The following is a 13,391-nucleotide window of genomic DNA, read 5'->3' on the forward strand; positions in this document are numbered from 1 at the left end:
TTTTGTTGCATTTCAGAGAGAAAATATAAGCTAGGTGCTGCTAGCCAAATTTAGCCACCTCAATAAAATCTTAGTTTTGACAGTTTTCTGTCACCATCCAGGCATGACACCATGACCACCAGCCAAATAGTATGTTGGTTCATCTTTTGCTAAAGCCCAGAATTGTCAAGTCATGGACTCCACTGGACTCCTGAAGGTGTGTTGCGGTATCTGGAACCAGAATGTTAGCAGCCGATCCTGTAGGTCTTGTAAATTGGTGAGTCCATTGCTTGTACTTGTTTGTCCAAAAGTTCAAATTGATGGAGCTCTGCGGAATTTGGAAGCAAGGTCAACATCTCAAAACATTTTTTGTGCTAATCAAACATTATTACTTCTTTATTTTGTAGCAGGATAAACTATGCTACTGACAGAAGCAAGAGATAATGCAGTTCCTGTTATGTGTCACTTTCACATCAACATGAATTGCAAGGTTTTCAAATAATTTCCCAAACCAACATCCTGCTTTCACTAACTCACCTTTTTCATTAGTAGTGCCAATGAAAAAGGCACTACTAATGAAAAGTGGGTTTGTTACCCACTTAAGAGATCCACATGAACTGCCCAATCCATCCACATAAGGTAAGTGAGAGATCATAATCATCAGACTAGCATAGTGGCCAGTAAGAAACTTTAACATCCTCAGCAGCTTGAGCTACAGCAGCTCATCTTTTGGATTGGATTACACAAGCCAGCATCAATGGGAACTGGCCCATCCATGATCCCATCACTGGTTCACCATCATTCCTTTTTAAGATGCTCTGCCACCACAATTTGGCATTTGTCAAACTCACTCTAGTCATGCTCCTGATGCCCCAACTCTAAAGTCAAAATATTCTGTTTAATATATTTCACCCATCAATATGTGGTGTAATGAAGAAGTAATTAATGTTAATCATGCCTCCTGGCAATGGCCATGAATACAGATGTAAATTGGTCACCTAATCTAATAAAAATCTCTCTTTTTTTTTGTTGCTTTTTTGAGTGTTTGACATTCTTTTCCTTTTCAATCTTGAGCAATGAGCAATTTCTAATTGGTTTCAAAGATCCATTACCAATTGTTCCTTTGAAGAACACCCAAAACCATGACAGCAAAGCCCAACAAATGAAATAGAAATTCATCCATTTATTTCAAAATGTAATCATGTTGAGATGTAAATATGACAATGAGCACAAATAATCTTAGGCAACTGTGTTTAAGCAGCTTTTAGTTTGCAGGACCCTTCTGAGACACGGTAAAATACAATTCAGTATTTCTATGGGTTAAGGATATAAAAAAACAATATTTAACTGATTCTGTTTTAGTTCAACTCTCATTTACAAAAAAAGGGGATGAAGATTGAGATCCAAAGATAAGTTCTTTTTTTTCAGTAACTGACAGTAAATCTCCTGGAACTACTTAAATGTAGAGATATACACGGGTGTATTGTGTGTATGTGTGTGTGTTATAGAAGAAAAAAAGAGTGCTGATAGCCTACAGGTATTCTTGGCTGTGCATGCATGAAATCATTTCTCCATCTCAAAGAGCTTTTTGGATCTCAGCAGGGCAGTACAGGTTAGCGGCACAACCATTTACCTGCATCGTTGACGGTGATTGAAGCGGCTCCTGTGGCTGCATCTGAAGTCTGCCAAACAAAGTCTAAGACAGAAAAGGAGAAAATGTGCCTATGTTTAAATGCATTTAATGTTTGTCTTTACAGCAAAGCAAATCTATTTTAGTGCTAGATGGTTTTTATACACTTATGGAAGACAATGCCAGAATTGCAGTACCTACCACTTGCTTTGTGTGCATTTGGCTGAAAACATGTTACAAGGGATTTAGGACAATATTTGAAAAGCAGCTTTGGTAGAAATAGTTAAACATTTTTAGCCAAAGCAATAGAGCTAAAGGTGCTGATGTAACAAAATGATTAATCCAAAATGCCAGAAAAATGTGGATCCCAATGGGAGTCTTATGTAGTGCACTATGACAATGACAACCAAATTTGCTTGAGTGTGGAAGAAAAAACAGCAAGAATATTACCTGTGTGTACATCATTGTCCTTGAAATTCTGGATATAATTGTCTCCAAAGAAGTCTTTCCCAACCTAGAGGAGATTGAGAGCAAAACGATTCCAACAAAGAGAGTGTCAAGTAGGGTCAGACTTGGTTAGCGGCAACTTTTGAAAAGTGAAATACTCAAATCTCTGTTGGGCTGGATTTTGGTGCGCCCTGCCAGCATACTGGCATGGTGCCGCTGCCGAAATTGTGCAAAAACGAACAAACAAAAGCCAAGACATGCACACACCCGCAAACACACGACCAGCTGCGCCAAGCCTTGAAGACACGATAACCCCGCCTTAACGCCTCTTCATGCCCACCTCGCTATCGTTTCCATTCCCTCCTTCCCCTCTTTCCTTTATCCGCTTTGGGATGTCCACATCTGTAGCTACTTCGGGTTGTGAAAGGGGTCCCCACCTTGCCCTGAGGCTTCCAATTCGAACCCACGCTTTTAAAAAAAACGTGCTTCAATGCGAGCATATCTAGCTGCCTGTGATAGTGGGTTGGAATGGTATTGGCTGCTTGGCCCCGTTCTCTTTGAAGAGCGGCCTTTCGTCTTGGATGTTTTTTTGACAAGCCTGGGTGTCTATTTTTGGGTTCTCCCCATGCCCGGAGAGCTCCTCCCGCACTAGTTTGTTATCGATTGGGCCTCTTTGTTCTGACTGAGGTGGGGCTTTGGCGCTTTAGTGCGCAGGTTGAAAGGCCGCGCTGAGCTTGCTGATTGGAGACTCGAGGTTGTATGGTTTGGGAATACGCTTGTTTGAAGGCACGCAGGCGTGGGTGGGCAAATGCATGCGCTATGGTATTGATCATGAAAAAAATGAGACATGGACAGTTGATATTGTGAAGTAGGAACGAAGCTAAAAGGTTTGTTGGAGTTGTTAAGTTGGCGGACCATGGTATCTGATGGTTGGGTATTCGTAGTAAGTGAGACAAAATTGGACGAGTAAAAATACTTATCTTTCAACTGAGTTGATTAATTATGCCAAAGAAATTCTAACTTCAACCCATACTCAACCAAATTACCAGCACCTGGCTTTGGCTGAAAACTTCATGTCCCTTCATACCTTGCAGATCATGGCAGTTTTCACCCCCAGTCTAGCTGCTTGAATGCACTGGTTGGCTCCTTTCCCTCCAAAGCCAATGAAGAACTTGTGACCATGGATTGTTTCTCCTGCTTTCGGTAGCCTTGGTGCCTGGCTGGGGAGAAAAATAAACATTGCGGCAGTCAATTATTACAAAAACGTGTGAGAAACATTTCCAGTAGAATCTGCTGATTGATTGGAGGTCTTGCAAGTCAAGATTCAACACAATGTAAAGAACATTTTAATAGATGAAGAAATGCGACATAGCACAACCACTTGTAGCCTGGGAAAAACCAGCCTCTTGTCCATCACTTTATTTTGGACAAAGGGTCTGGGCTCTTGGCTATCAAGAAACAATTACTTCCTGAAGGCGTTGACTGTTGTAGTTTTAAATGTAACCAATCACTAATGTTTGTATTTTATGTATGTAATCACCAGTTCAACATTATAAAACACGAAACTGCCTGCACTGTAAACAACCATCTCCCACTGCAGAGAGTGAAGTGCTGAGCAGAACCATATGGCTGTTAATGTGAATTCAATATTTGGCCAACACCAACTGAAAGGCTTTGTTCACTTTCTATACTACAATTGCTAAAACTACAGGCAAACTACAATTCTAAAACAGCACAGAAAATCATTGTCATTGTACACATCTTCTGTTCGCTGATTGGCCTGGTAGAGAATCTAAGTGGAGGGAATTCTAGTGAATGGGAGAAAGCCCAGACTGTGCTGTAAGCAAGATTAGAATCGAGCAGAATAGCACAGGAATGCAGTGGGCAGGCTAAACTACAGGGGGGAAAATGTAAGTATGTGGATTTGGAAATTGCTTCATCGCTCAAAGAAGCATCGTTCTACTTAAACCTGAGTAATCCAATGCCACCATTTCAAAATTGGAAAATAATGCAAACAAATAACATAGATGTCTCAACTTGCCTGATGTCTGATTCACTGGTTGGTAAAGTTCAACCCTGCACTTCAGCATGATATGTGACAGGTGTATATGGAAGGAGATGTCTATCCGATGAATGCACTAATCTCAGACTCGGAATAGATGGTGAGTAATGTAGGAGGTGAGATAACATAGAGCCTTATGGCAACATGTGAGGGCTTTGTGGTTTGGCCCTGGGCACTACTGGCTTGAGGCCACTAGGACTGTGGGTAGCAAACTGGTATCATAAACTTGTTTTTGACAGCATTGATGCATTTCTCTAAGTGTGTGTGTGAGAATGTTTGTGACAGGTGTGCTGTTACTGTAAGTTTACACAAACACAGGATTTCCAGTTATTGAGCAGCTTTTTTTCCCTATTTTTTAATCCTGGTGCTTTTGCATCAGTGTGTTAAAACAGGGAAAAGAAAATAAATCTCAAGATAGCAGAATATTAGGCTATTGAGGCAGAAATTCATCTACTAGGAAAAAGAACAAAGATTGTAAAGGTAGGTGAACACCCACGTAGGTGTTCAAAGCACACTTGTCCTTTGAATGCATTGTTACCTTTGTATAATTTGAATGCTACAAACAAATTTACTTTTTTGTAACTTTTTTTTTAACATTTATTTTCCTCAGGAAGTTTTGTCTTGACATTACACACTGTTTTGAATAGTCTTTTACATAAAACTTTCTCAAAAGGGGACTGAATATAATATGGAATGGACCGAACAAGACACAAAAATCCAACTCAAGCAAATGTCTTAAGTCTTGGGAAAATATTTTTGCAATATCTGACTAAATTGACACAGATATTCTGTTTCATATCTCTAAAACAGAATACCAACCATGTGTTAAGTGTAGGTAGAGGGGGAAAAAAGTTTTTTTTATATCTGGGTGAAGATCTATGGTTAGCAATTAGATAGCTTAGTTGTTGGAATATAAACTAAATGAAGCAGCAAAACTCTTTAAAAAATATGTGAATCATAGTCATTCTACAATGGTCCTGACACTTACGACACTTATGACACTTACGTTTGGTTTCTTCAACGGAAAAGGTCAGTAAGTCTTTATGATAAACTGAACTATGCCAAACTAGCTAAGATAAAAAGCTAATAGGCTAAACAAAGAAAGCTAGGTAAAGGTAAGCAAGGCTAACCTCAGCAACATAAAACAACAAAAAACTAGGTTAAGCTACATTAAACTTAAACCTAGGCTAAGCTACATTAAGCTAGTTGATCACAACTAGCTGTGATTAGCTTAGCTGATCACAGCCAGAACAAACTTTGCTAAAATAAGCTGAACAAAGTTAAGCTATGCTAAACTAATAAAAGATAGGCTAATATACACTGAGTTAAGTACAGAAAACCTAAACTAAGCCAACATTAAACTCCCTCGGTGAAATAAAAGAGGAATTATTCTTCCGTTTTTCATTGTAAAGACATATTTTAGAGTAACAACATAGCATGCTTTTTTGGACAAAACAGCTACAACTTTGAAAAAAAAATAAATAATTGCTTTATTTCTTCCAAAACTGTGATTCAATGAAATATCAAAAAAGTGCTAGTTGGAGGGTTTTTTCTTCTTCAAGCTGTATCTCATCTCAAAAAAGATACTATTGGTTTTCCAGAAAATTACAAACGAATAAAGATAAAATGAAACAACTAAACAAAACATGATGTTTTTTTCTTGATGGGATGTTGGCATAAAGGTAGTGAACATTGTTTAAATGAAGTTATTTGAATTTTTATGAGGTTTTCCCAACACTATTAAATAAATTTATAGTTCTTAAAAGGACTGACATTAGAGCTTTAGAATAATGAATAAATCTTTGGCTTGTTTCCACCTGAAGACATATAAGTGTCAATAAAGACAAACATATTTCCAAATTCTTGACTCAAACCACCCACGTCTCATAAAATGCAGAAAGACACTTGGCTATGGTTGTTTGTGGTGAGTGCACCGAGTAAACAGCACAGTTATGTGCTAAAGTGCGACCTCAGTGTGTTTTCTCCCACGGAACCAAGAGGCCAAAGCAGGTGTTCTATGACGTGGATTGTTTGCTTTGAGGCTGACTCTCATTTCCCTCTCCTATGTCTGTGCCTCAGCTGCTGGGAAGAATCACAAGGAAGTAAATGAGGACAAAAACAAACCCAAAAGATTTTTTCCACAATCTGAACTTTCTTCCTAAGCTCTAATGTGGACCGGAAACTTTAAAAATAAGACCCAGACGGACATCAAGGTTTAACCTGAGAAGAAGTTTTCTAGAACAGGATGCATATTACATTATTGCAAAATAACTCATTTAATTCAAGTGCAATGACCTTTAGATCAAATTATGAGTCACAGAAGTGATTTTTCTGAGCCCAGGAGACTGTTTAGATCCTTGTTGTGTAATTGTGCTGGTCCATAAAAGAATCCTGTTGCTGAGGTTCCAGGAAATCAGAAAAAGGTGAAAAGGGGGGCGAGCTCAAGACACCTGACATTGACAACCAGTGAACTGCTTTGCTAACAATAGGCACATATGTGGGTGTTTAATTCTCTGTTCACACCATTTATCTGAGCCACGTGCAAGCTGCCATTATGCAGTTAGTGACCAGAGGCAGCCTATAGCTCCATATAACAAGCCACTTATCAGTATACTCATTGTCTGGAACAGCCATGGATGCATTACTGCTTTAATTTATTTAATTCATTCAATTATAGATCATAATAAGGATTTACAGGTGGATCTTGAAATATCTTACTGTATCATAAATACATAAGATTATTTACATAAAGCTTTCTATAACTGACTTATAAACATTTAATAAACTACCTTTTAACTAAACAATGACTGTTCATAAATCAGTAATTATAAGTCATACAGCAATACGTCAAAGGGAGAGAGAAGATGTAAAAGCAACCAATACCTTGCTAAAAAGTGACTTCGTACCACTCTCCAGAAAACATCTTAATTCTTGAAACTTGATAATTATGTGCTTATTAATAATATATAAATTGTTTATTAATTATCAAGGAATAATTTATAAGGTGTAATCCTATTATAAAGTGCAACCAACAAATGTAGTTATTCCTTAAAGTAAATCAACAGAAAGAACAAATACTTAATTTGACCAGTTGTACAAATTTATACAACCTATAAATGTGTGGCGTAAATAATTATTTAAGTATAAATATCTTTCTACTAAAACATAATCATTTTGTTTTTGATTGATATTCTGATTACATTCAAACTAACTGATCTAGTTATTAAATGTCCTGTCTTATTAACAACAACAACAACAACAATAATAATAATAATAATAAAGTAAAAAGTCTGTATTAAAGGGAATTTTGAAAATGAAAAATAACTTTCTCAGACCTGGAAATGAAACAGGTTTGATCAAAATCTAGTTATCTAGTTGACATTATACAAAAACATTTTCTGAGAAAGTAAAAGACAAATATAGAGTGCCAAATTAAGATATCTACCAGAAGGGTGGGAAATCTTTGCAATAAATAAAAACTAATCCTTCCCTCCAGCTTTAACCTTTTGCGATGCTGATTTCTACAAACTATCTTTGAATGTTTTTTTTTTTATTTATTTTGCAATTGTTAATTTATGTAAATAGTAATAACATTGCCATTATTTTACGAGAACACCTATTTTATTGCTCCCAATTTCAAGGAAAAGTTTATTCTAAATGGTCAGAAAGCTACGGCAGCAGGGGGCGCTGTTATTTCTTTGACAAAGCTTTAAAAGTATGAGAAGCAGATCTGCACCTCTTTTCAGTGTGCTATGGATGGTAGAAATAACTCCTGGCTGCTCGTGTGTTTGAAGAATTCACAACTGGAAAAAGACAGAGTGAGAAACAGCTGAGCATCTAAAGGAGAAAAAAGATAATTAAGATTGTGGGCCATATTTGACTAACACGGTGCCAAAAACCCTGACTGGATTTCCACCTTCAAAGCCAGATGCATCACTTTGAAGAGCTGAAATTGTACTCCACTATCCGGATTTTGACCTCCATCCAAAAATCCCCCCGCCTTTCCCGCCCAGAACCAGACCGTTTTCCGTAAGCTTATTAAGGCTCTAATTGACAACTCCTGCCCTTCAAAGCAAAAAGTCGCTGGTTGAGTTTCTAATGAGAGCCAAAATTAAAGCGTCTCCCCTCAGTAGGAGAGAGCATGTGTTTTTCATGACTAAGGAACTCACTAAAACATGACATAAACACCTTTAAAAAATAAATCAAAACTCTTCCACATTCGGTTGGCTTCAGCTCTGACATTAAAAATGCTTTAGGTGTCATTGCTCACAAAGAGGCTGAGAATTTGTTTTCAACTAACACACTGTGGTGCAGGCGATGACTAACCAGTTGTGGGAATGGATCCGACTTGGCTCAACAAATCTCACCACATATCAGGATGATGCAACACTGACATTTTCAATAGCAGCAGTTATACAAGACTATCTGCACTCTTTAAATCTATGCAAGCTGATTTACAGTTAACATCCACATCATCTTAGATCAGTGAATTTGCTTAAGATGTGCTTTTTAGATGTGGGAGAGATTGCAATTTAGAAAAACCTTTAAGATTTCGAGAGCTTGCTCTAAAGGTTGTCACACATACACTGTCAAGCTACTCATGTTTTCTGTAACATCTTTAGGAAAAATACTGAAAAACAGCAGCGCGGTCTAACTTTAGACCACTTCCTCTATTTTTGCGACGGAGTCCACTTTAAAAAACTGTGATGGAAAACCCCCTTCAGTCTCTATGCCATATTTTCCACAGGCATGCATGTCAAAATATAATCCCTGAAGGGGAAAAGGGGGTTGTGGTGGGTGTTAATAAAATCTGCAATAAAATCTGTGTTAATAGATCTGCAGCTCTACTTCCGTTCCCAATGCTGGTAGCAAATTTATAGTTTCAGATTCCTTCTTGCAAAGAACGCATTTACAATCCAGAACTAATGCTACAGGGAGATTTCAACCAGCAACATCCGCACCATTAATTGCTTGAAAATCTTGTCTCCGGCTAACTTTGCAAGCAATAACAAGCTCATTTTACTGGGACACAAACCACAGGACATATCATCTACACCGCAGTAACAGTCCAGGTCAAACTTCAGCTATATGTTGCAACAAGAAAGGGCCTAAAGAACCACCTTAAGTGGTACACGCCTGTCTTCAGGCCACGTCAGAGAGCAAACATCAAGTATGAAATCAAAAGAATTGTTTGGAGACATCTGAAACAGGATTGTCTTGAGGCACAATTCTGGGGAAGGATACTGAAATATTATTGTCACCAGTTCTCCAGTTTGGAGGAAATCAGGCACAGCTGGTGGTGACAAAATCATGCTATGGAAATGTTGTGCTGTAGCAGGAACTGTCAGACTAGTCCAGAGTGTTCTTGACCTCAGTCTGGGTCATTGTCCTGCTCACCACAACCCAGAGCACATGGCCAGAACCACTCTGTGAATGTTCTGCAATGGCCAAGCTAGAGTCCAGAGTTGATCTGACTGATCAGACATCTCTCATCCAACCAGGTGGAGATTGAGAAGAACTGCAAAGAACGGGCTAAACTGCCTAAATATAGGCGAGTTAAGCTTGTGCATCATATTAAAAAGACTTGAGGCTGTAATCGCTGCCAATGGTGGACCAACAAAGTATTAAGCAAACGTTATGGATATTTACATAAATGTGATTTCTTGATTTCCCGTTTTTAATAAAATTTGCAAAGGACTCAAAAATGTTTTCGACATTGTCATATTGAGTGTGAGTATAATTTTTAGTTAGGAAATTACATTAATAAAATTTGGAATAAGGCAGAGGCATACAAAAATGTGCTAAAGGGGAAGCCCTCAACAAAGTGACAACACATTTAGAGCAAGAAGTCTTTCAATAATGCATGTGTAACTGGGTCTATATTAATATTTGTATAATTAATAACCACAAAACGCAGAAGTCCACAGCACACACTTGAAATCTGATTGCAAATAAAACACTATTATTAATTTGTGTCATGTAATTTTTACACCTCAGCAGAACAAAAGGTCATGGATTGCTCATTAAAAGTTCCTATCCACCATAATCAACCTCAAGAAAATATATATATATACTGTATATGTATTTTTTTTTTTAACAAAAGTAAATTACTATAAACTGTTATGGTTCCCAATGAGTGTGACTGGAGATTTAGTAAAACAAAACCATTCCATTTAAGATTTTTTGTTACCACTGAATAAAATGTACTCAATTTAATTTGGATTTTTGAATTTTTTTTTTTAGTTTGAGATTATGCTGTTGATATAACATCGCATGTGAGGATTTCTTCACAACTTTACTGGTATAAAAGAATCCTAAACATGATGATAAACTGCATAGTCAGATTTTATTCACAAACCGAGAAGCATCACACAGGATCCAGATGAAAATGCAGAGGACTCAGTTTTACATTTTTCAAATTCATTTCCTTATATGGTAAATAGAATCTAGCTTGTTTCCTCCTGGGCCAACCAGAGGACGTTATTGAGTTTTCTGAGATTTTGTGCTGTACTTGAGATTTGTCATCAAACATAATGCTTTTAAATGTGATATCAGGCAACAGGAAAGTAAGTATGTAAATGGACTCACCTCACCAAGTCAGTCATGCAAGAGCCGACCACAACAACATCAAAAGCCCTGTCACTCATGATCTGAAGAACAGAAGAAACATTACCTCAGTTATATTTCAAAGATCTGATCACATGTTCATCATATTGGAGATTATTGATTGCTTGGGCAACATAAAAGATAACATTAGACTAAATGCAGTGGGAGCATCTCAAGGAAAATATGTAAACTAGTTTCTCCAGGGCCATAAAACTCGCCCCATTTATCTCCCACATTAGCATGAGCTTGATTGAAACAAGGAAGAAGGTAAAAATAGAGCATTCATCACAGAGCTGAGTTGGATATATCCCAGCCTTACCGGAGGTATTGGAGGGGGGGCGGGGGCATTTTGATGCTATGTCCCGTGAATGCACCACAGCCCAAGCAAAGTCTGTAATTAATTCAATCCCCTGCTTGTATTAGAGCTAATGCCGGCGTGTTAATCTCCTTAAATCTCTTCCTATAGGCAGTGGGAGACTTGGAAAGCTTGGCCGCTGGCTGTAGGATGGCTCGATTCTGTCTCCCACATCTCACAGCGCATTGTCTTCTCTCCGCAGGAAGAAAACTTAGAACCCCCTCAATGAAAACCGTGATTATGATGAGAGCCATATAGTCTGACCTTATGAAGAATGATAGTACTTTGTACAACTCTCCCATGCTTACTCAAATTGAGTAATTTCACTTAAAATCCTTTGCAAGATAAAATCTGACTGTATAATGAGAAACTCCCTGTGCCTCTAAAGGAATCCCACCAGTAATATGTGCATGATAACCAGTCTCGAATGCCCTGCACGGGGCTTTTTTGTTTTTCTTTTGGTGAATACTTTCAGATTGAGCCTGAATCACCAGTGTGAAGGCGGACTTTCCCAGCCATGAATCAGCCATAATATCCATGCACAGACATAACTGATAATACTGTGTGCACCAACATCTGTGTTCATTTTTTTATATTATTTCCAAAGTTGCTTTGATTTTGCCTGTATAGGTCAAAATTTCCTTACACACTTGTTCCAGCTGGTATAAAAATAATCAAAAAGCAAAGACTAAATATCCACCCACGCTGCAGGTTGACATTTCAGATAATTTTTTATTCATAACAAAATAAGTATTTAGGATGTGGATATGTTTTGATATGCTGTAAACCCAGACAGCAAAGAATGTTTGATCCACAAACACTCTTCCTCATCTGGCTTCAAATGAAACCACTGTTGACCTTTGGGCCACACCTGGTCTGTACAACACGTGCCATGACACTAGTCGGGTCTGGCTGCAGGCGTATGAGTCATGTCGGGCTCTCACGGCACAAGTTAAGCCCCTGTTTGCAATCTTTGTTAGAGATCTGGCTACAGAACATAGCTTTGAATTGAAGCATATTTATCCAGTGCTTAATATTAATAAATAAATAAATGGTTTTTTTAACAATAAACCATCTTCATGCAAGATACTTAATAGCATGCTAATGTTACTGCTAATGTTTCATCAAACTCATTTTTGCTAGAAAGATACCTCTTAGGTTTGTAGCATAAAGAGAGCGGGATCTTTGATCATTCCTCTACACAATCTCTCTAAGTCGTGCACTCTAACAAGGATTGCAGACCTAACATGATCGCATGACCTAACTTATGTTTAAAGGTGGCCAAGAGCTGCTCACCTTGAATGTTTGAAATGCTTGAAAGTTAAATTATAGCCTCATTTGACCAATGCTCACAATTAGATTAAATTTCTCACAAAATTTACGTTTGTAATGGTAGAACAAAAAAATAATAATTTCTTGCATTGCTTTCTGGAAAGCAATTGGCATCGAGCCATTAGATGGATCCAGTGGCTGTTATGGAGACCTGATGAGCATAAAATGCAACTCTTTGTTGCAGTTCTGCATAAGAGAGCTTTTATGATTGATGGTTTTATTAATTTATATACCTTTCTTACCATACTGTTCATTATATCTGGAGGACAAATAAGCTTGGTGCCAGGCCATCCTTGTCTGCCACTTTGTCGATATAGGCAATAGGTGAGCAGTCATTTTCTAACTAATGAAGACTAAGTGGCATCTACCTTACTTCAATGACATGTTCTTTTGCTTTTCCTATTTTGAAGAGTGGATACAAGGGAAGCAGGGAGTCATGGATTCCAAATTAGTAAAAGTTCAAAGACACTGAAAAACTTCAAATAATGAAGAATAAATTAAAGGCTTCAGTTTAGGACAAGTCAACATAAAAGAATCCTGTACAGATGCAAGTTTTGTTAAATATTGTGATCAGTGACACACAGTATCAGGAATAAATCCAATACATAACTGTAAACAGATAGCTTTTTAGTGTTTGTCTGTTCCTTTATTTTTGGTTTATTACAAATATAGTCCCCATACAATGACTAAGTTATTCTGACAGTAGAAAGAGCTATATTTCCTTCCCAATTAAATAATTTTATTCAATAACTTAGATATGCTTTCAGGTGATGTATAAGAATTTCTTCAATGCCGATGTACTTTTTAATGACTTTCCCATAAAATCCTAATGCCCATTAAAAACAGCAGCAAATAATTGCCTACATGAGAGCAATTAATTTACACAACTAACTAATATTTATTGCTGTTCAAGCAGTTCTTTGCAGAACACATATTGTAATAACAGTAATTATCCAATTTATCATGCAGTCCTAATTGCG

The 13,391-nt window shown here is 37.5% G+C and overlaps 1 protein-coding gene across 2 annotated transcripts in view; it reads right to left on the reverse strand.

The window, feature by feature from the left end:
* The window catches only part of rbks (ribokinase), a 34,700-nt gene that overhangs the window by 20,833 nt on the left and 476 nt on the right, over positions 1-13,391 (reverse strand). Inside the window, exons 2-5 of one of the 2 annotated variants that reach the window (XM_028000874.1) lie at positions 10,707-10,768; positions 3,144-3,276; positions 2,060-2,123; positions 1,613-1,675 (exon numbers count right to left, since the gene is read on the reverse strand). In XM_028000874.1, coding sequence (XP_027856675.1) covers positions 1,613-1,675; positions 2,060-2,123; positions 3,144-3,276; positions 10,707-10,765 — 319 coding nt within the window. In that variant the 5' untranslated portion in view covers positions 10,766-10,768. The remainder of the gene's footprint in view (positions 1-1,612; positions 1,676-2,059; positions 2,124-3,143; positions 3,277-10,706; positions 10,769-13,391) is intronic. The other variant, XM_028000875.1, reaches the window with a different exon arrangement.

The sequence above is a fragment of the Xiphophorus couchianus genome, chromosome 19 (genome assembly GCF_001444195.1).
Source record: "Xiphophorus couchianus chromosome 19, X_couchianus-1.0, whole genome shotgun sequence".
Taxonomy (NCBI): domain Eukaryota; kingdom Metazoa; phylum Chordata; class Actinopteri; order Cyprinodontiformes; family Poeciliidae; genus Xiphophorus; species Xiphophorus couchianus.